Source organism: Mirounga angustirostris, unplaced genomic scaffold, assembly GCF_029215605.1.
Source record: "Mirounga angustirostris isolate CCGP_5_RB_7025 unplaced genomic scaffold, mMirAng1.0.hap1 SCAF_7, whole genome shotgun sequence".
Taxonomy (NCBI): Eukaryota; Metazoa; Chordata; class Mammalia; order Carnivora; family Phocidae; genus Mirounga; species Mirounga angustirostris.
The window spans coordinates 118,217,319-118,238,954 of NW_026991715.1; the positions used below are offsets into that span (position 1 = coordinate 118,217,319).

Genomic DNA, 21,636 nt, shown 5'->3' on the forward strand with positions numbered 1-21,636 from the left:
TTTGGAGGAGACTTAATGATTTTATGATATTGTATTATCACCTATAATTTAGATCTCATTTGAGTTAGGATTCCTATTACATTAATTTTTTTCCTTTTTAAAAAGTATTTAGGGCACGTGGGTGGCTCGGTCGGTTAAGCTTCTGCCTTTGGCTCGGGTCATGATCCCAGGGTCATGGGATTGAGTCCCACATTGGGCTCTCCAGCGGGGAGCCTGCTTCTCCCTCTCCTGCTCTCCCTGCTTGTGCTCTGTCAAATAAGTAAATAAAACCTTTTAAAAAAATAAAAATAAATAAATAAATGAAAAGTATCTAAAAGTAAAAATTATATGTACCTAAGGTGTACAACATGATGGCTTGATATACATATATAGTGAAATGTTGCTACCGTCAACTAATTAACATATCATCTCACAAACTTATTTTTTTGTATGATTAGTTTACCTGAAATCTACTATCTTAGCATATTTCCAGTGTTCAACACAGTAGTATTAAGTAGAGTCTTCATGCCTGTACATTAGCTCTCTAGTCTTATCCTACATAATTGCAACTTTGTACTTTTTGACCAGCATCTCCCCATTTCCCCCAGTCCCTCAGTCTCTGGTAACCATCCTTTTACTCTCTGTTTCAATAAGTTCAACTTTTTTCTTTATTTTTTTAGATTCCACATATAAGTGAAAAAATGCAGTATTTGCCTTTCCCTGTCTGGCTTGTTTCACTTAGCGTTATGTCCTCCAGGTTCATTCACATTATTGTAAAAGGCAGAGTTTCCTTCTTTCTCATACCTGAGTAATAGTCCATCTTCTTTGCGCATCCTTCTTTCTGTGGGCACTTGGGTTGTTTCCACATCTTGGCTCTCATAAACAATGCTGCAGTGTTCATGGCAGTGCAAATATCCCTTGGGATCCTGATTTCATTTCCTTTAGATATATACCCAGAAATGGGATTGCTGGATCATATGGCAGTTCTATTTTTAGTTTTTTGAGGAAGCCCCATACTGTTTTCCATAATGGCTATACCAATTTACAATCCCACCAGCAGTGTATAAGAGCTCTCTTTTCTCAGGTATCTGTTGATCATTTATATCTCTTCTTTAGAGAAATGTTTATTCAGGTCCTTTGCCCATTTTTAAATTGAGTTATTTGTTTTTTTGCTTTTGAGTTGTTGTGTTACTTATATATTGGGGATATTAGCCCCTTATCAGATTATGGTTGGCAAATATTTTCTTCCATTCTGTAAGTTGCCTCTTTACTGTGTTGAGTGTTTATTATGCAGAAACTTTTTAGTTTGATTAATTCTACATATTTATTTTTGCTTTTGTTGTCTATGCTTTGGGGCTCATATCCATGAAATCAATGCCCAGACCAATGTCAAGAAGTTTTTCCCCTGTGTTTCCTATTTCCCTAGTTTTATGATTAGAATGGAAACCAAATTCTAGAATATGCCAAAGACCTAAGGAGGAAAGACAGCAAGAAACCTTGACATAGTTTGGTTAAGAACAAACTAAGGGTTCTAGAGGGGAGGGGGGTGGGGAGATGGGTTAGCCTGGTAATGGGTATTGAGGAGGGCACGTTCTGCATGGAGCACTGGGTGTTATACGCAAACAATGAATCATAGGACACTACATCAAAAACTAATGATGTAATGTATGGTGATTAACATAACATAATAAAAAGAAAAGATATTGTTGCTAGTACTGTACTCTTGATATCAATGCTCAGGGTAAAGGCACGTAGTAGATTTTTAGTACAGTTGTGAATGGATGGGTAAGTGAAAGGCATGTATCAGGTGTTCAGTAAATAAGTGTTGAATGAATGGGTAAATGAAGAAATGACACCTTATCACTGCTAGACATTTGCCATTGCTTGTTGTGATTAATTTCTCAATTTTGCCTAGGTCCTTAAGTCATTCCCTCTAACTTTAAAGTCCTAGGTGGGAGGATATGATTAGTCAAATGGCATTGCCCTTAGCCTCAGAGAGTTAGAAGGAATATTTTTGGCTTACATAGTGACTGAGGGGGCTTTACTTCTCATTAAAACTTACACAGAGGGGAAGGGTTTTCAGATTCTGGTTATCCAAAAATATAATAGTCCACTACCAGAGTGTTGGATTAACTTTGTGTTAATTATTTGGAAATAATAGTAATCTATTTAATTGCTAAAACAGTTTAACTGTTAGTTGTATTTTCTCTCTAACTGATATGAAAAGTTGTTGCAATACTGTCCTATTCTTTATGTTGTAGAAAAATGTATCTAATTGGTGGATTATTACTCAATGCTATACCCTCAAATTAAAGACCACATTGTTGAAAACAAGAAGAAATGTGCCTTTCTAAAATTCAAATGGAACCATGTCCCTTTTAAATTTTTCTTTGAAATAATTTTAAATCAGTTTAGAAAGTAGGGAAATAACCATTATACCTGGTACTAATGGAAATGGAGGAAAATTGTGACCAGCAGGAACTTTGTTTAATGAAATTCAGCCAGCATCTTTTCTTGGCTAATCTAAGAACATTTTCCATAATATTGCTGAAGCTTTGAATTATGTTTGGTAAATCCAGCTTCATTTGTGTAGAAGCCATCCACATTTCCTAGTATTTCCCTTCCTTTTGCTGCTGCCTGCATAAAATTCCCAAAAGTTTGAGAATAAGCTGTCCTTATATAACACCAGCCACACAGTTCCTAGGTCTCGAGGGATTCTCAAGGGAGGACTTTGAGATTATGTGCATATATGTGTATATTGTGTAGACACACATATACATACAGACCCATACACTATTTTATACTCAGGTTAGGCTTACAACCTTTGGGTTTCCTGTGCACGTTGGTGATTTTCTATTCTAAGCTATGGAATTCAGGAACCACGGGTATTTTAGACTCTATCACATCAGTACTGCGCTGATCAGATGCATGTAAATAACTTGATAGATTCAGTGAAAAAAAAGATCATGAATGAAATTTAATTTGGGAGGAGGTGAAAATTATAAGAATCAAGGAACACATTTCTTTGGTTATTGTACAAATTTTGAATATGAAGTTTAAGATATATGTGTTTTATTCTTATTCAGAGGAGTTATTTTATAAACTTAGTTAAAATCCATATGGTAAGGAGCATCATATAAATGGAGCAACATGTTAAAAATAGGATTGAATGTTTCACTTTTACACGGGGGTGTTGGCTTCATGTTAGAGTGGCCATCTGAATTATTTCTATAAAGATTCTAGATGTTCCATCTATATTTTAGGATATAACATGGGACCTCACTGACTTCTATGGTAAAATAGAGGAAAGCTCCGTATTTCCTCTCTCTGCCTCAGCCAGAATTGTCCCATTTTGCCAGTTTTTTATGTTGTGGTACATTTAACTATTATAAATAAAAGTTTCTGCTTTTAAAGCATGTTTGGAAACACTGTCCTATGCAAGAAATTTTCATTTGCTTTTTCCACTTTTTTCTTTTTTATAAAGGAACAAAATAGACTTATTTCAAGTGATACGATTCCTAAATGGGCCCATTAAGGTCTAACTGTTATCATTTCTTTGAAGATTTCAAATTGCTTAAATGTCCATATACTTTTAAAATTTTAATTATGAAAATAAGAGACAGGTGTAAATTACTGTATGACTTTAAGAACAGTCTTAAAAATATAGTTCAGAAACTGAGCAAATAGGTATAGTCTTAGAAATGTAGATATCATGGATGTTTTTGCAATCCTCTAAATAGCAGAAATGCATTGCAGTTACGGTTTTGGGGAAGTTGAAACATTGTCCGTTGAGTTCAATGGACATACTAGTTTGTTGGCTAATTACAAAATATTTTAAAGTTAGAGGTAAAACTTTTCACATATTTTTGATTTTCTGATAGGAAAGCAAGCTGCAGAAGCATCTGCGAAGTATTACAAGAAACAAGGAGGTAACGATTAGAGCTTGGAACCTGGCCTGACTTAGAGAGAGGCTTCAGTGTAGTTTTAATAGAATCATTTAGTTCAAAGTGTGAATGTTTAAAATATGTTGATCATACCATTTGTCTACCATCACATTGCTGTATTATAAATTTATTTCATCTTCTCTTAATATTTTCTTTCATTTAAAATCTCAGTTTAGGGGCGCCTGGGTTGCTCAGTCGGTTAGGTACCAACTCTTGATTTCGGCTCAGGTCATGGTCTCAGGGTCATGAGATCAAGCCCCGCATCAGGCTTCGTGCTCAGTCCAGAGTTTTTTTGTCCCTCTCTCTGCGCCCCCGCCCCCTGCTTGTGCACGTGCTCGCATGCTCTCTCTCAAATAAATAAATAAAATCTTAAAAAAAAATAAAACCTCAGTTCAATAGTTTGAAAGTGATGAGGAAGTTAATTTCATTGTCATGAGAATTTCATATCTTTGGGAGTTGGTACACATAGTTGGTTATGAGAATCTGGACTCAGCCACACCCAAATTTGTATTCATATCGGTCATTATCATGATATATGATCTAGGGAAAGATAGTTAACCTTTCTTTGCTTCAGCTTCCTCCTCTATGAAGTAGGAATGATAAAAATTGTACTTATAGAATTGCTGTAAAGATTAAATGATATGAGCAATATGGAACTTCAGGCAATACCTGATAGCTTTTGTTATATTCCCCAGTGAGATCAATATTGAGAGGAAGTTAAGTGGGAAATTATTCAGCAATTAATATATCTTATGATAGCTCATTTAATCCTTTCTGTAGTCTCGTGAAATATGTCTTGTGCCATTTTACAAATGAGGAAGCTGAGGTGTCCAACATAAAGATACGTGGTGTTGCCCTGTGAGTCACCTCAGGCAAGGAACCTGACACGGGGCTGTTCCCTTATGACATGGAGGTGATCGTTCATATTTTAACTTCCCGATATTTTAAGAGGCTCCAGTGAGCCACATCATTGAAAAGAGTGTGGTGCCCTGGAGTCCCCTTCTGGAATGTAAATACCTCTGTAATGCCTCCTGCTAGGAGTGATAATGCGGTCTTGTCTTCTTGCCAGCCCTCCCAACAAGAAAGATGGTCTGTATTCAACCCCCACAGGGTGCCCAAGAAATAATGCAAGGGTCACAATAGCTTTCTCTGGGTGATCAGAACCTCTGGCAACTCCATGGCCTACAGCAAGGCCTGGGTCTCCTCAATTCTGAGCAAGGTGGCTTTGCCAATGTAAACCCGGGCTGGGCAGAGGCCAGCAGTAATGAGTGACACTCAGCTCAGACCTGGGGAAACAACTCAAGAAATCTGCAAAGGCTTTGTCCCTGAAGCAACAACTGAGCAGAGTTTTGCAAGATATGAAAGAATTTTCGCATTTAGGGGAGATCCAATATATAGAAAGCAGGTTTAAGTCATCAATAACAATGCTCTATCAACAATTTCTTAATGTAACATTCCTTTGAAGAATTATTCCTCTGTCAACATAGATTTGGTTCCCTTTATTATTCTCTTTCATAGTCACAGTGGAAGAAAGTATTTGTTACATTACCAAAGTCTACAGACTTTGGTAGATGGTCTGTCTCCCACAAGGAAGGAAAAGAGGTAGTCAGGTTAGACAGTTAAGGCCATTTTTAACCTATGATAAAGCACTTTCTGTAATATGGTAAGATAACAGAATATGCTATATTGGGGTGAAGACAGAGACTGTATGGAGAACTCCTTCATGAAATTGACGAAGTAAATTTCCTTGACAGAAAGACAGGCCTAGGTTTTCAGGGTACCCCAGAGCTAAAGCTGAAGGAGGAAAATTTACAGAAAACAGAAGCTTAGGACCAAATATGATATATCTTAAAACATTTTCTCCTGTTACTAGTACCTAATGTAATTTCTGGTATGCAGTAGATGCTCAGCAAATGCACAAAAATATGCAAATTCTTTCAGTTTGACCACTTCAGTTTTTTCTCTGTATAATTGAATCTTGTTAAGATCTGTCTATACCTAGGGGTTTTTTTGTTTTGTTTTGTTTTTTACCTTTCTTTTTGTGCATAAAATTCAACTCAGCACTTCTGTAATTATGCGACTAGGTATGTCGGGCATGTGCTCACAGAGCACTTCACACTAGCTGTACTTCACTGTTTGCAAATTTTGCACCTGGTCATTGCTTAAGGAAGCATTTTTATAAAGTTTTAAAATGTAATTAAAAGTGATGTTATGCTATTTAGGTTCTGTTTTTTTTTTTTTCTTTCTACATTTTGGCTCTGCATTCTGCTTTTACTGATGCCACGCTTTTGAGCAGGATATTGAGAAATGTGTTTACATAATGCAGTGCCCTCTCCCAAACACAACCCTTTTATTTCCTTTAACAGTAACCACCACTGTTCTGGTTTTTAGGGGGTCACGTCCTTGCTTTTTAAAATTGTTCTATCACACAGGTGTACATCCCTAAATATTATAATTTAGTTTTACTTTGTTTTTTTTAAAGGCGTGTTTCTAAAGTATCTTTTCATTTTTAGGTTTATTTCTTTCCTTTTTCTAATTTATCTGTTGAAAACACCAGATCGTTCATCTTGTTGAGTTTTCTTACACTCTAGATTCGGTCGATCGCTTTCACGGGGTGCCATTTAACAAGTTTTTCCATCCTCTGTATTTCCTGTAAACTGGTAGTTGGATCTAGAGACTTAGTTCCAGTACCCCCTCCCCCTTTACCTTTTTTCTTTTCTTTTTTTTTTTTGCGGGGGGGACAAAACGGCTGCCTAGGTAGTGGGGTGTTCCTCCTTAGGAGACACACAGTTCCATGTCTGAGAGGGTTGCAGCAGATGATGTAGAATGCCGAGATCCATGATTCACCAGGAGTTACAGCTCATTGTGTCAGATTTCTAGAGTTTCTTCACTTATTGGCTGGAACTGTATAAAAAGAAAGTTTTCCTCCTCTATTATCTGGTTACCAATTGCACATTTAGTATAGGAAGAGCAGTGTACCTGTTTGGTATTTTTCCTTTATTTACTACTGCTCAAAAAAAAAAAAAAAAGTTGGCTCTAATGTATCTGCCATAAGTGGGATATAGCTATCTATATACTTGTAGAGAGATATATCACCTCGTGGTTTTGTACCAGAATTTCAAATGCGATGAAAATTCAGAAGTACAGGATGAGTGTTTGAATTCTGCCGTTCATCTGTATCTTTGTCCAATCCCTACAAGTTTTTAAGGACTAAGAAGACTAGGAATGACAGAATTAGTATATCACACAAACCCACATTCTACACAAAACGTTCTTGTAATAACTGAATAACACGATTCCTTAAAGGAATCAAAGCAGTTACTCCATTCTCTCCCTTAGGTTTTGTTTGCTTTTACAGTTGGAGTGTTTCTGTACAGTCAGAGCATAGGGCCCTCCTTTATACAGTGCTCTTTCCCCTATATCCTTGTCAGCTGGAAATTTTAAGGAGATTAAGATTATAGCCTCAGGCTTTTGCTATTCTGGTAATGTAACAAACACTTTCTTCCTCTGTGACTATGAAAGAGAATAATAAAGGGAATGTAACAAACACTTTCTTCCGCTGTGACCATGAAAAAGAATAATAAAGGGAACCAAATCTATGTCGACAGAGGAATAATTCTTCAAAGGAATGTTACATTAAGAAATTGTTGATAGAGCATTGTTATTGATGACTTAAACCTGCTTTCTATATATTGGATCTCCCCTAAATGTAACTTTTACAACATCTTTTTTGTTTTGTTTTGTTTTCTTTTGTGGCTAATAGAACAGTCCAGTGTGCCAGTGGAAAAAAATATCACTTTAGAACGACCTTCTAGAATAGAACTCACATGCAAATTCACGGCATCTGGGGATGTGAATTCAGTAAATGTGACTTGGAAAAAAGGTGATGAACAACTTACGAATTATTGCATCAATGCCACAGGAAACATCCTGTATACCCAGTACATGTGAGTACATAAAATTTTCACCTGCATGGCTCGATGAAATTCATCACCTTTTAAACATTTTTGATGACTGGGCATTCTTTCCTTTGCTGTCTCTTGAAGGTTATGCTAATATTCTAATTTGCATATTTACAGAATTGTTTCTATTTTAGAATTTTGATTAAATGCTAAGTCTTTTTCATTTTTATCAAGAAGTGTTTTGAGAACTAAACCTATATTAATAAATTCTCTTTAGGTTTACCATCATTAATAGCAATCAAATGGGAAACTATTCGTGTTTCTTTGAAGAGGAAAAGAAACAAAGGGGCACATTTAATTTCAGAGGTTAGTGCTAATAATTTATAGAGTAATAACTTCAGCATTATATTTTTAGAATTCTGAATCCCCAAATTTTTGAATTACCATTACAATACTAAACATAATGAGCTGAAAGAAAATCATATACTTTCCACTGAATCTTAAAGTGGTGACCTTAAAAATGGAACTTCCCAGTCTTCCCAGTGGTAGCATTTGAATTTCCCAACCCATTCCCACTCCTGTCCCTCCCCTAGCTTAAATCCAGATTTTAGTGTGAAAGATGGGGCTGCCAGGTTATTTGTAACAGTCTCTTGAATTTATTTGCTTATTCATTTGTTTAGCCGACTAAACTCAGAGCTTTTATGTACTGTCCCTTTAGGCATGTGTGAGAATATGCTTTGGTGTTCTGTACCAGTGGGTCCAGGACTTGGGGGCTTTAGGGATCCATAAAATTTAAAAATAATATGGAGATGCACAAAGGGTTGCCAGTTTTTGGTCTCCTCAAATATTCGGCCCTCCTTTATACAGTGATGTATAAAATCCATAGCTCTTCCCTCTGGAACAAGAAAAAGTAAAATCAGAATATTTTCCTCTTACTATCATTAAACCAAAACTATAAAGGTCTCAATCTCGTAAGACAGACTAGTCACTGAGCTGGACACTTATCTTCATGAAAAACCCCTATTCTGTGATAGATTAGGGAACCACAGTGTCCGTGTTGGTATCTGGGAAATGTGGTCTGCTGCCATATTAACTGTTCTGGGTTTTGCTTCACATTAATTTCCCAAGGTACATGAGAAACTGTTCTCCATTTTTCCTGAAAATTGTGAGGTCTGGCTAGCTGCCCTGACAAAATACGGATACTGTCTCCAAGGCCCCATCCATAGCAGAATGGCCCGCTTCAACATTATCATGATTTAAGGTGGTTTGCACCTATATCCCTACATCCCTCCCTATATTCCCTCTGTTCTCACAGACTCATTTTCTTCATGTGGTTTTGTAAATGTTCTTACTTGGTAAATATAATAAATCCTTGTGTTTATGCAATTTGGTCTCTGCAAAGGCAGAAACTATTCCCATCCTTTGATTATTCTGATCATGTACATTCTCTCTTAACCTCCTTTCCTCTGTTTGCTTAATTTAATTTAGTGAAGGATAGATGCACCATACATTTCCTTTTCTTATTCCCTTCTTTCCCTTGTCTTTTTCTTTCCTTCCCTCCCTCTGCATCCTCCTCCTCCCTTCTTTCTTTCCTTCCTAATGAGCTAAGAGGATATTAAACACATGTACACACCCACACAGTCCTCTAGTAAACATTTTATTGAATTTCCTTTAAATATGTAAAGAAGGCCTATAGATTTTGAGGGAATACTCATCAAATCATGAGGCTTAAAGTGATTCCAGGAGATTCAGTTTTAAAAATTGCTTTTTTCCCCATCTAGATAGGACTGTTTTCTAGAAATATGTACTAGTTACACCTGTTCAAAGTTTAAATATTGTAAAGTAACTTAAATTAAAAGTAAAGTAACTTAAAAAAAATAAAGTAAAGTAACTTAATACTTTAAATTAAGTAATTTAAATTACTTAAATTATTATTTGGCAATGATCTGTCCTGCCTCAAATGTGAAAGATTAACAGAAGCATTTTATTTTTCAATATACCAATACATTCAATGCCATGTGGTCTTGGAGAAAGCCTCTTGATTCCATATCTATTTTGAGATGACCAGCCTGAATCATCTGGCTAGTGTCAGGAGCACCAACACAAGGCTTAGGTTTGAAATCAAGTGCTTGAGAAATGCAAAGAGCCACTGAATATTTACTATGTTTTTTTTTTTTTCTTTTTATAGTTTTCTTAAAGTAGCTTAGTTCAGTTTATTAGTTTTTTTTTTTAATCTAAACTCAAATACAGGTGTGAGAGTTTCCCAACCTGTTTGATGAAGCCGTGTTCTTTTTTTTTTTTTTTTAATTTATTTTTTGACAGAGAGAGAGACAGTGAGAGAGGGAACATAAGCAGGGGGAGTGGGAGAAGGAGAAGCAGGCTTCCAGCTGAGCAGCCAGCCCGATGCGGGGCTCAATCCCAGGACCCTGGGATCATGACCTGAGCTGAAGGCAGATGCTTAACGACTGAGCCACCCAGGCGCCCCCAGTTTATTAGTTTTTAATGCCCACTTAACATTAATATAACTTTTAAGTATACACTATGTCTCGAAGATATTTATAAAATTAGTAAGTTAGCCCTTTCCAGATCTTCTTTGGTAAAATAATATTTTCCTGTAACTCGTCTAAATTGAATATTGCTTGGAGAAGTAATTTCATTTGATTACAATTTAAAGGCATCTGCAGAACAATTCTTTTATAGTTATTATTTAATTAGATCTGTAAGGCTTATAGGATGGCATCTATTTTTATAAATATCCTATTATATTATGTCTCCACATGACTTGCTTATGGGTTTTCCTAAGAAGAAGGCTTATTTTTCCTTAGCAAACCTAAGTTGAGTGTGGTTGAAAAGCCTTTTTTATCCTCTATTTTAAATTCAGCCAAAAAAACCCCATTCTGCCACTGATCAAATGAGTCAACTAGTGCATGAGCCTGAGTCCTTAGAACAACTCATCAGCAAAGCCCCTGCTTCTGCCTTTATGGGAGCTGGTTGATTTATTACTACAAGATTACAAAAGGGCCTCAAATCACTGATTAGTACAATGCAAAAAACCCTGCTGACTTTGTGTGTTTGGCTGTTGATGCTAGTACAGGAGAGAGAGCAAAAGTCACACTGGAAGCTTCCAAGTGCTAACATGTCGTGATTACTTTTCATTCAAGAAAGATGAGAGGTGGGCGACCGTGTTTCTCAGTAGCAGGTCAACTATTCTGATGTAGTTGCTGAAAACTTCTATAATATGCATCAGTGTTAAAATCTCTCATTAGAGGGGCACCTGGGTGGCTCAGTCAGTTAAGCGTCTGCCTTTGGCTCAGGTCATGATCCCAGGTCCTGGGATCGAATCCCGCATCTGGCACCCTGCTCAGCGGGGAGCCTGCTTCTCCCTCTCCCACTCCCCCTACCTGTGCTCTCTCTCTCTCTCTGTCAGATGAATAAATAAAATCTTAAAAAAAAAAAAAAAGAAAAAATTAAAATCTCTTAATAGAAAAGATGCAGAAATTTAGTTGATGAAGAGTAAGTAATGGCACATAGAACTTTTGAGAAGTCTTGGTGAGATTTTGATGGTGCCAAGTGCTGTGAAGCCTCTCTTGGCCTAGCCATCTGTCTTCACTAGTAAGTATCCAAGGCGTCAAAATATGGAATAGTACTATGGAAGAATCAGTTGGAAGTTCAGCTTCAACCCCCAGTGCTGAAGTCTAGTTAGCTGTCTTTGACTATGTGGAAAAATCTTTTCCCTAATTTGGTAATACCTAAATGTTCTTGGGCCAAAAATGACCCAGGCTGATTTTCTTCCTAGTTCATGATATAAATCTCTAACTTTACAACTCCATAGGGCTTTGACTGTCATCAGGTAGATCCTAGGCCCCATCTTCTTAGACACTAGTTTGAATCAGCAATTTCAGCATCTTCAAACTTGGAGTCTTCCAATCCAAGACTCTCACTGGTTCTGCCTTATCTGAAGTTTCAAAAGGTCAACAGAACATATTAGAATACCGTATCGCTGTGCTTCTTTGCATAAGTATTTCCAAACATAAGTAGCAGCCCAGAACCAACCGGGGCCTCTGGAGAAGTTCCAACAAACTGGTGTTTCCTGACCATGGTGCCTTTTGTAATTTAGATCCACACTGCTGTTATCAGTCATATAAAGCATAGCAGAGCAGTGGTTAATGTCCACCTTTTCACATGGAGCTTGAGAAGTGTGGTTTTGCTTATCTGAGGTTTGGAAGGAACTTAGAGGCTTCAGAAAAGAATCCTTATTTTAGCTAAGCTTGAATCTGTGCTTATCTGCAGGTCTTTAGTTGAGGCCTCCCCTAAAGTAGGGTTGACCTTTCCAGGAGCTTCTGTGTTCTCATACTTCATTTAATAATAAAGCCACACCAGGTGTTGGGCATATTGGAATGAAGTATGACTAGGTCGCAGTCTTGAACTGATAGATCGATTGTGTTTTGTCAGGAGGCCCTCAAATAACTTCCTTCTCACTTGGTCCAGTCATTCTTTTTCCCAGCAAAATCTCAAGTAAGGAAATACACACCAAAAAAGGGACACTAAGGCAAAGTAACATTTTGTTATTGGCCAGCCTTGGCCACAAACCTTGCTGAAATTCTTGGAAGGCTTTGCCACATGGAAGGCTTCTTTTTCCTCAATGAGGTCGTACTAACCTCAAGCCAAAGCAGAGCCTTGTATTCCTTCACAGCCCAAGGTCAGTTAGGTCTTTACTCCTCTGAACAGGAGGATAACACCCTCCTGAGCCAGGAAAAATATGCTGAGCATGAGGCTGAGTTATTTATACCTCCAGATTTCTATCCCTAGAAAACAGGGCCCAATCAGTGCCCTGGACCATGACTAATCCATGATAATCCTCCTTTCTAGGACTGGAAAACTGGAGGGCTGAATGAGAGGAGGGAATGTCTAGTGAGGTCACCGGGGACTTCAGTCCACAGGCCACTGCTCAGCCTTTTATTGACACCACCTCCGGTATCTAGTGAGGAAACTAGATCTACCATGAGAAAGAAAAACAGAATGGGGGGAAGGGGTACTCGGAGGCTCAGTCGGTTATGCGGCTGCCTTCGGCTCAGGTCATGATCCCAGCATCCTGGGATCGAGCCCTGCATGGGGCTCCCTGCTCAGTGGGAAGCCTGCTTCTCCCTCTGCCTGCCGCTCCCCCTGCTTGAACTCTCTGTGTCAAATAAATCAATAAATGAAAAAAAAAAATCTTCAAAAAAAAAAAAAACAGAATGAAATATTCTGTGGTTCAGTGTAATTTAGGCCTGTAACAGTTTGATGCTGAAATTTATTGTCTTGTTTCTCAAGAACTTAAAATATAGTTACGTTAATATCGGGACAGATGGTCCGCCTATTCTCTTGGATCCTAGAGTTGCTTTCAATTTTCCTCTATTGGTTGTTTTCCTGCAGCAGACTGCTGTCTGGGTCCCCAGATGAGCCCAGAGGCAGGTAGCCACAGACTGAGGAAACTGAACAAAACGAAAGTAGTTTGACTTAATAGGGAGAACACTTACATGAGAGACACCATCTTTGCTTTTATTTAAAAAATGCATGTGAATAACAATTATTCTCTTATTTAAAAATTTCACTCACAGGTTATGTCAAAGTACCAGTTGCTTTATTCTGCTTTTTCTTGTTAAAACCAGTATGTGGTGAACGGGCCCTTTTCTTTTTATTCTTAGATTCTATGTAATATGTGAGGTTATTATTCCATGTGTTTTTTCTGCTCTGTATACTACATAGGTCTGGAAACAAGAGTTTCTTTTTAACTTTTTTTTTTTTTTAAAGACTTTATTTATTTATTTGACAGAGAGAGACACAGTAAGAGAGGGAGCACAGCAGGGGGAGTGGGAGAGGTAGAAGCAGGCTCCCTGCTGAGCAGGGAGCCCAATGCGGGACTCGATCCCAGGACCCTGGGATCGTGACCTGAGCTGAAGGCAGATGCTTAACGACTGAGCCACCCAGGCGCCCCTCTTTTTAACTTTTAACCAATGTAATTTCTTGTTATGGTAAGGAGCAGGGTTGAGGTGCCCTGATTTAAATTGTTTTAATTTATCCTGAAATTGTAATCCTTACACAAAAATCTTATTCAGCTGCTTTCGCCAAGTACTTGAATGCGTGTTCCAAGCAGAATTTGTTTTACAGCCTCACTAAGTTGTTTAAAATAGATGTTATTAAAGGATCTCAAAGCTCCTGTTTCTTCATTCTTTGGGGCCTTGTCTCCTGTGATTCATACCCTTGAGTTTTCCATCATTTTACTCTTTTAATCTCCTTTCTCACTTGGGCTGGGGGGGTCTATAAAGCATTCAGTTTGGAGCCTTTCCTATGTTTTGGGGTGTTCTTACATGTTCCTACAGTTCTGAGATGTATTCAGATGAATTTCCAGTTCTCTTTTTATATTCTAAGTCTTATTTCTTCTCTCTTCCACACGACTGGCTGACCTGGAAATCATTCTTGCACATGATGATGATCTATCCTAGTAAGCTGGCTCATGACCACTACGTAATAAGGCCATGGGTATTACAAATTGTAAGGGAGGTCAGTTAAGAAAAGCAGTACCAGTGCATGATCACAATTTTGTGGTGTTTACTTTGCACCAAACACTTCATGTGTTATGATCTCATACTTAATCCTTTACAACAACACAGTAGGATGGGTTATGACCGACCAAAGAACTCAATGTTAGTAACACCGAAACTGTAATTTGAGTGTATGTATTTCCTGGACCCAGATCAATTCTTTGTCACATCACTGTCACATTGTGCTGACTTCCTTCAAACACTTAATGACCTGACCTTTGAAATGGACACCTATTCACCACATATTAACTAAATATCCCTCAGCCTGAGGGTGACCCGATTGGGAGTGTGGGACCCTTGTGGCCTCAGTCAAAAGGAGTGCTCAGAATATCTTCTGGCTGGGATGTCTTAAATCCAGGTAATCACTCGTACTCCCTGTCTCCTCTCTCAGGAGTGCCCTAGTGGTACCTGACTCGGTTTTCATTAAGTATCAGTGGGTGAGTATAAATTCTGATAGGCAGTTCACAGCTTTGGTTAATGTAAAATTGTAGACCATCCAGTTTCATCAAAACATGTTTCCTTGGTTATGAAAAGTGTGAGAACAACTGGTTTATAGATTGCTCTATTATCTTTCGTATGAATTACTTGAAGCATTTATGCTGTCATGGGTGTGACATACCTTCCTCTTATTTGCATCTCTTTTTTATGAGCACTGCCTCATTCAACACTCAGCTGGTCAGCAGCCTTGATGAAGGAGAGGGTGATATGTGCAATTGTGTTTAGGCACATCTTATTTATTTATTTTTAAAGTATTTTATTTATTTATTTGAGAGAGAGAGAGTGAGCACGTGCACAAGTGGGGGGTGAGGAGGGGCAGAGGGAGAAGCAGGCTCCCCGCTGAGCAGGGAGCCCGACGTGGGGCTCGATCCCAGGACCCTGAGATCATGACCTGACCTGAAGGCAGACACTTAACAGACTAAGGCCCCTCTTTAGGCACACTTTAAACAATAAGGAAAAAAGAAGACTTCCATACCCATCATTGCAATCTTAATCACCTGAGGACAGAACCCATAAAGAAATCCTATTCTCCAACCCTATTTGTACCACTTCTTTGGTAGTTATACAAGTCAGAATTTCTTTTCTAGTCATTACCAATTACTTCCCCCTTCCTCATCTTTATGATTCATCCAGCAAATGCTCAATTATCTTTGGGTAGTACAAAGCCAAGAGCACTTAGAGAATGTATTTAATCTAGAAAGCTGACTTTAGTACTTAAAACTGATCTTTCTATTTCTACCCTGGCCCTCCCCAAAACAAAATATAAAAATAGGATAACAAGTGAATATCAAGCAATATTTATAAAATTTGTCAATATAGCATTAAAAATTTAGATATAATTTTATGCTTTCTCTCTGTTGCCAAATAAAAAAGGGAAAAAAACATAAAACCAAAAATCCGCTAAAATGAGTAAAAGAAAAAAAGTAAAAGTAACCTTTGTTGGTCAGTCTACACCTCCAGTCTAAGTGCACATTCATTAATATATCCTTTGAGGTCAATGAGAAGAAACTGATTGCACTATGGAGCTATTGGCTCTCTTTTTATTGCTTTGCTTATGTTTTTATGTTTTGATTTTCTTTATCAAGTTATTCATATCCTTAAAACTTAATTTTTCTAAATTCAGTGGTCATTTTTATTGTTACTAATGGCACCTGCCTGAAACTTTCTTAGGAAATTTATCACCCAAAACAAATAAACAAAAACAGCAGAAAAAGAGTCGTAAAGACGACAAACTGGTAGTTGCCAGAGGGGTGTGGTGTGGTGGGGGAAATGACAAAATGGGTAAAGGGGAGTGGGAGGTATAGGATTCCAGGTATGGAGTGGATAAGTCAGGGGGATGAAAGGTATAGCATAGGGGATATAGTCTATGCTATTATAATAGTGTTTCATGGTGATAGATGGTAGGTACACATGTGGTGAGCATAGCATAACATGTAGATTTGTCTGATCACTATGTTGTACACCTGAAACTAACATAATACCGTGTATCAACTATACTCCAATTAAAAAAATGGTTTCATGTCATATGAAACTAAAATTATGTAAAGAAAATCATACTGATGAGAAAATGAAAGGAGAATTTGTCTTCAACTTGCATACATTTCCCTATTCAAACTCCCTCAGTAATATGTCTTTCTCTAAATTTTTCTTAGTCCCTGAAGTTCAAGGAAAAAACAAACCATTGGTCACTTATGTGGGGGATTCAGCTGTCTTGATATGTAAATGTCAACACTGTTCTCCTTTAAACTGGACCTGGTACAGTAGTAACGGGAGTATACAGGTAAGATCATATTGATTCGAAGAAAACAAAATGAAAACTCTTATTCCATAAATAATATTAACAGACTCAGAATTCCTAGGACTATTTGTACTCCTTTATCTTATTATTATTATTATTATTTTAAGATTTTATTTATTCATTTGAGAGACAATGAGATAGAGAGCATGAGAGGGGGGAAGGTCAGAGGGAGAAGCGACTCCCTGCCGAGCAGGGAGCCCGATGCGGGACTTGATCCCGGGACTCCAGGATCATGACCTGAGCCGAAGGCAGTCGCTTAACCAACTGAGCCACCCAGGCGCCCCCTTTATCTTATTATTTAATATGTCTTCATAAAGAAAGAACCGTGGAGTTGTCATTTCATGTTTTTAGCATATTGCATTATACATCTGAAGAGACTCTTACTGTTTTAACTGGTACTTTGTTTTTCAGATTTAGCAACTTATTTCAGTTCTTTGAAAGGAAGTTATCATTCATTTTTAGTTGATGAGTTTAGAAATAACCCTAACAAAAAGATTCTCTTTTCTTATCATTCCATGAAAGTATCTAGAAAAAAAGGTAGTTTTCTTTTCCAGCTCAGTCTCTGGAAACATTTGTGAAAGAATGCAATACAGTGGTGCCATTTGAGAAAATAATGAAAATTGGTAACTTAAACTTAGCTCTTGGGTTCTTTCAGGGTCATTGGCCTCTTTTGGCCTTCCAGAATCCAAAGAGAAGCGAAATACTTTACGTTCCTATTAAAGAATTAATGGCTATTCAAAGAGCTGATAATAAGAAAAACATGCATATTCAGAAAATCATTTCTCACTCTCTTTCTTCCTCCCAAATAGCCTCTAATAGCAGGGAAATTTAGGACATTGTCCTTCAGGAGACACCTGTCTATTGCTCTGCTACTAATGAGCATTGAAATTAAAGTCCTGCAAAGGCAAGCTGTAATTCTAGGACAGACGGACAGTATGGGACAGCGTAGATCTTACAATGAAATACTAGGTTCCTTCTTAGACAAAATTGGTACTGCCATAGACTGTTGAAGGGAACCAGAGGAAAGGACTTAAAAGGGAGAGTGACTGATTCTGTGATAACATTGGTTTGACTTTTTAGAGAAAGCTCCACATCACTTAGGGGTAGACTTAAATCATTAATATTTCTGCTTCTTTTCTTGTTGATGATTAGGAAAGGCAATCATTTTGAGTAGGTAACTATTTAAAAAAATGTATGTAAATTGATAAAGATAAATATCTGTTGTAGTACTTGACATACATAGCCTAATTTATTTATTTATATGTAATACTAGGCAAAAAATAACCGAAATCTAATTACATTAAACTCTTAGAATATAGTCTGTGCTTCTCTCCATTGGCTGTAGTAATTTCCTCTCCATTTGGCCCTAAGCACGGGTCCTATTAGGATGTGAGGGAAGTGTAGGGAAGTGGGTACAGGTCACAACTTTAAGTCAAGTGTTTTTTCAAAATGCAGACCGACCACCTGCCTCTGCATCACCTGGGGTGCCCATTAACCATGCATTACTTACATGTATCAGCTCCGAGTTAGGGAGGGTACATTTGAACAAGCAGTACAGGCAGTGCTATGCACAGGGAGCCAGGTCGCTTTAATGGGGTGGGGGGAGCAAATAATAAACTCACAGTTCTTGATCAGATAACCTCCAAGAATATTTGCATGCAGATGAGCATTTACTGAGCAGTGCGGTTGAGTGATAGCACAGCGAAGGCATCGGATGGCCTGAGAATAAGTTTTAATTTAAATGGGTTAAATAAATCAGCTCCAAAATAGCTTAGTATGGCTCTTGAGAGGCTGGGGGAAAATCCAGGGACTCTCAGAAGCCAGCTTGCCTGAGAAAGAAAGACATTCAGCTATGAGAAGACAGGTGCGCAGACAATCACATATCCTGGGCTCCCGGGATTTCTACCACTCCCGCTACATCAGCCTCAAAGGCCTGGAGATTTCATCCTCATTTCCAGTCTGAGGAACTCCCAGTGTCAGGAGCCAGTGATCTTCCTTTGTAGGAATGATCACATCTAATAGCTTCATTAATTCATGAGTTGAGTTGATGTGTGCCTGCTCTTGTGAAGGGGGAAGTACTTTGAATAGCTAGTTGGGGGTTAGATCGAGAAACCCAGATGGCTGGAATTTTTCTGTATCTTTAATTCTAATATTTACCCATGATGACCTACACTATAGTTTCAAACACGGAGTGTTTAGCACTTAAAATATCCCTTCCCTTTGCTACCGTTGGGAGATGAAGCTCTCGGACTCTGTTATGTAAACTTCTCATAAACTTTAATATGCCTTATAGCTTTTGCTCAAAACGCGATCATTTAGGACATGTGTCTTTTATGCAATATGATAGGAATGGGTTTTGATGTCTCCTTATATTAGGTTCCTGTTGATGTTCACGTGAATGATAAGTATGCGATCAATGGAACAAACGCTAATGAAACCAGGCTCAAGATAATGCAACTTTCAGAAGATGATAAGGGATCTTACTGGTGCCATGCAGTGTTCCAATTAGGCGAGAGCCAAATACACGTTGAACTCGTTGTGCTGAGTTATTTGGTACCCCTCAAACCATTTCTTGGAATAGTTGTTGAAGTTATTATTTTAGTGGCTATTATTCTGTTTTGTGAAATGTACACCCAAAAGAAAAAGATGCACACAGGTAAGGCTTCTTTTTTTAGATAATGTTCTTATGTTATGACTTAATACATTATAATGGCTTTAGAGTTTTGGGGAAATATCTAACTTTTGTTATTTGGAGGGGTGTTTATTTAACATTGATGGTGACAGTGATGTGAGCTTTTATTGATGGTTTTTCTGTTTCAACTTCCTAAAAAATTTTAGGATGAAAATATACTTTTTCTCCTTTTGCTTTGGTGTTACTGGTACCTCAACACCAAAGAGGTGATACATGCTTTGGCACTAGAATAATAGAAGATTCTGTGATAGCTTAACGTAAAAGACCTCAAAGACAAACAGTCTTTCCCTTAGATAACTCACTTAGAAAATATTTTATCAAACATTCTGGAGTTCTCATAAAAGAGACATTGTCTGGTCAGTTCTCCATTTTTGTGGCATGTGCTTGATAGATTGCAGGTTGAGAAACCAATGGTTCCCCAAGAAAATTTATCTTACATTCTGTATTCTTTTCTGATTTTATACTAAATTTTTAGTAATTTAAAGAATTACAAATCAGTCAGTCTGATTTTGAAAATCCCAGGCACTAGACTATGCTTGATGAAAATTGTAGGTAAGGTCTGGAGAGCAGGGAAAGAGGAGAACGTGATGGATGTGCAGGCGTTTCACGTCATATGTCTCTCGTTCCAAAGAGGGAAAACCATACAGGGCATTCTTAACATGGGGAAAGTTGAATTCAACATACATGCTCCGTAAGAATAATAAACCAATCTTATTAAATTCCTCTTTTGTTATACAGATGATGGGAAAGAATTTGAACAAGTTGAGCAGTTGTAAGTATTACAGATTAATTTTCACTTGAGTAAAATAGAGATAAATATAAAATTGAATAAAAGTTTGCAGTTGGAGTAGGTATTTACCCCAAAGATACAGAGGTAGTGCTCCGAAGGGGCACCTGCACCCCAATGTTTATAGCAGCAATGTCCACAACAGCCAAACTATGGAAAGAGCCCAGATGTCCATTGACAGAGTAATGGATAAAGAAGATGTGGTGTATATATATATATATATATTCAATGGAATATTACTCAGCCATCAGAAAGGATAACATCTCACTATTTACACCACCATGGATGGAACTGGAGGATATTATGCTGAGCGAAATAAGTCAATCAGAGAAAGACAATTATCATATGGTTTCACTCGTATGTGGAATATAAGGAATAGTGCAGAGGATCATAAGGGAAGGGAGAGAAAACTGAACGGGAAGAAATCAGAGGGGGAGACAAACCATGAGAGACTCTTAACTATAGGAAACAAACTGAGGGTTGCTGGAGGGGAGGTGGGTGGAGGGATGGGGTAACTGGGTGATGGGCATTAAGGAGGGCACGTGATGTGAGGAGCAGTTGTTGTTATATGCAACTGATGAGTTACTGAAGTCTACATCTGAAACTAGTGATGTACTATATGTTGGCTAATTGAATTTAAATCAAAAAAAAGTTTGCTGTTTGGACAAAAACACAAGAGTATATTATATGTGTGTTGTTTTCTGTACACATCCATGTTGTGGAGAGGCGTGTGGAGTTTGCCTGCGTAAATTAGGACCCCCCTCTACCATTCACTTTTTGCCTCTCTGTGCTTCAATTTTGTCCTCAACAAAATGGCTTTAATTACAGGATTTGCTTATAAGGCTTTTGGATTAAATGATATTCTGTATGTAAAAATGCTTAGCATAGGCTTTGATGCCCAGGGGTGTTCAATAACCATAAGGAAGTATTATTTGTGTAAGTCAGCATTTCTTTCTTTTTTTTTTTTTTAAAGATTTTATTTATTTATTTGAGAGAGAGAGAATGAGAGAGAGCACATGAGAGGGGGGAGGGTCAGAGGGAGAAGCAGGCTCCTTGCTGAGCAGGGAGCCCACTGCGGGACTCGATCCCGGGACTCCAGGATCATGACCCCAGCTGAAGGCAGTCGCTTAACCAACTGAGCCACCCAGGCGCCCTAAGTCAGAATTTCTTAACCGTGGCTATATTTTTGGCCACTTAGGATGTTCCTTAAAAATATGGTTGCTCAGACTTTACTGGATCTCCTGGATCAGAACCTCTGGGAGTGGTACCTGGGCATCTGTATTTCTTTAAAATGTCTATCACTGATGCTTTTTTTTTTTTTTTTTTAAGATTTTATTTATTTATTTGAGAGAGAGAATGAAAGAGAGAGCGCACAAGAGGGGGGAGGGTCAGAGGGAGAGGCAGGCTCCCCGCCGAGCAGGGAGCCCGACGCGGGACTCGATCCAGGGACTCCAG

General features: G+C 38.0%; 1 protein-coding gene across 1 annotated transcript in view; it reads left to right on the top strand.

Annotated features, from left to right (window-relative positions):
- The window catches only part of EMB (embigin), a 48,457-nt gene that overhangs the window by 17,901 nt on the left and 8,920 nt on the right, over positions 1–21,636 (top strand). The window contains exons 4-8 of the mRNA XM_045903581.2: positions 7,687–7,870; positions 8,103–8,191; positions 16,557–16,684; positions 19,079–19,358; positions 20,133–20,166. Of these exons, the coding sequence (XP_045759537.1) occupies positions 7,687–7,870; positions 8,103–8,191; positions 16,557–16,684; positions 19,079–19,358; positions 20,133–20,166 (715 nt within the window). The remainder of the gene's footprint in view (positions 1–7,686; positions 7,871–8,102; positions 8,192–16,556; positions 16,685–19,078; positions 19,359–20,132; positions 20,167–21,636) is intronic.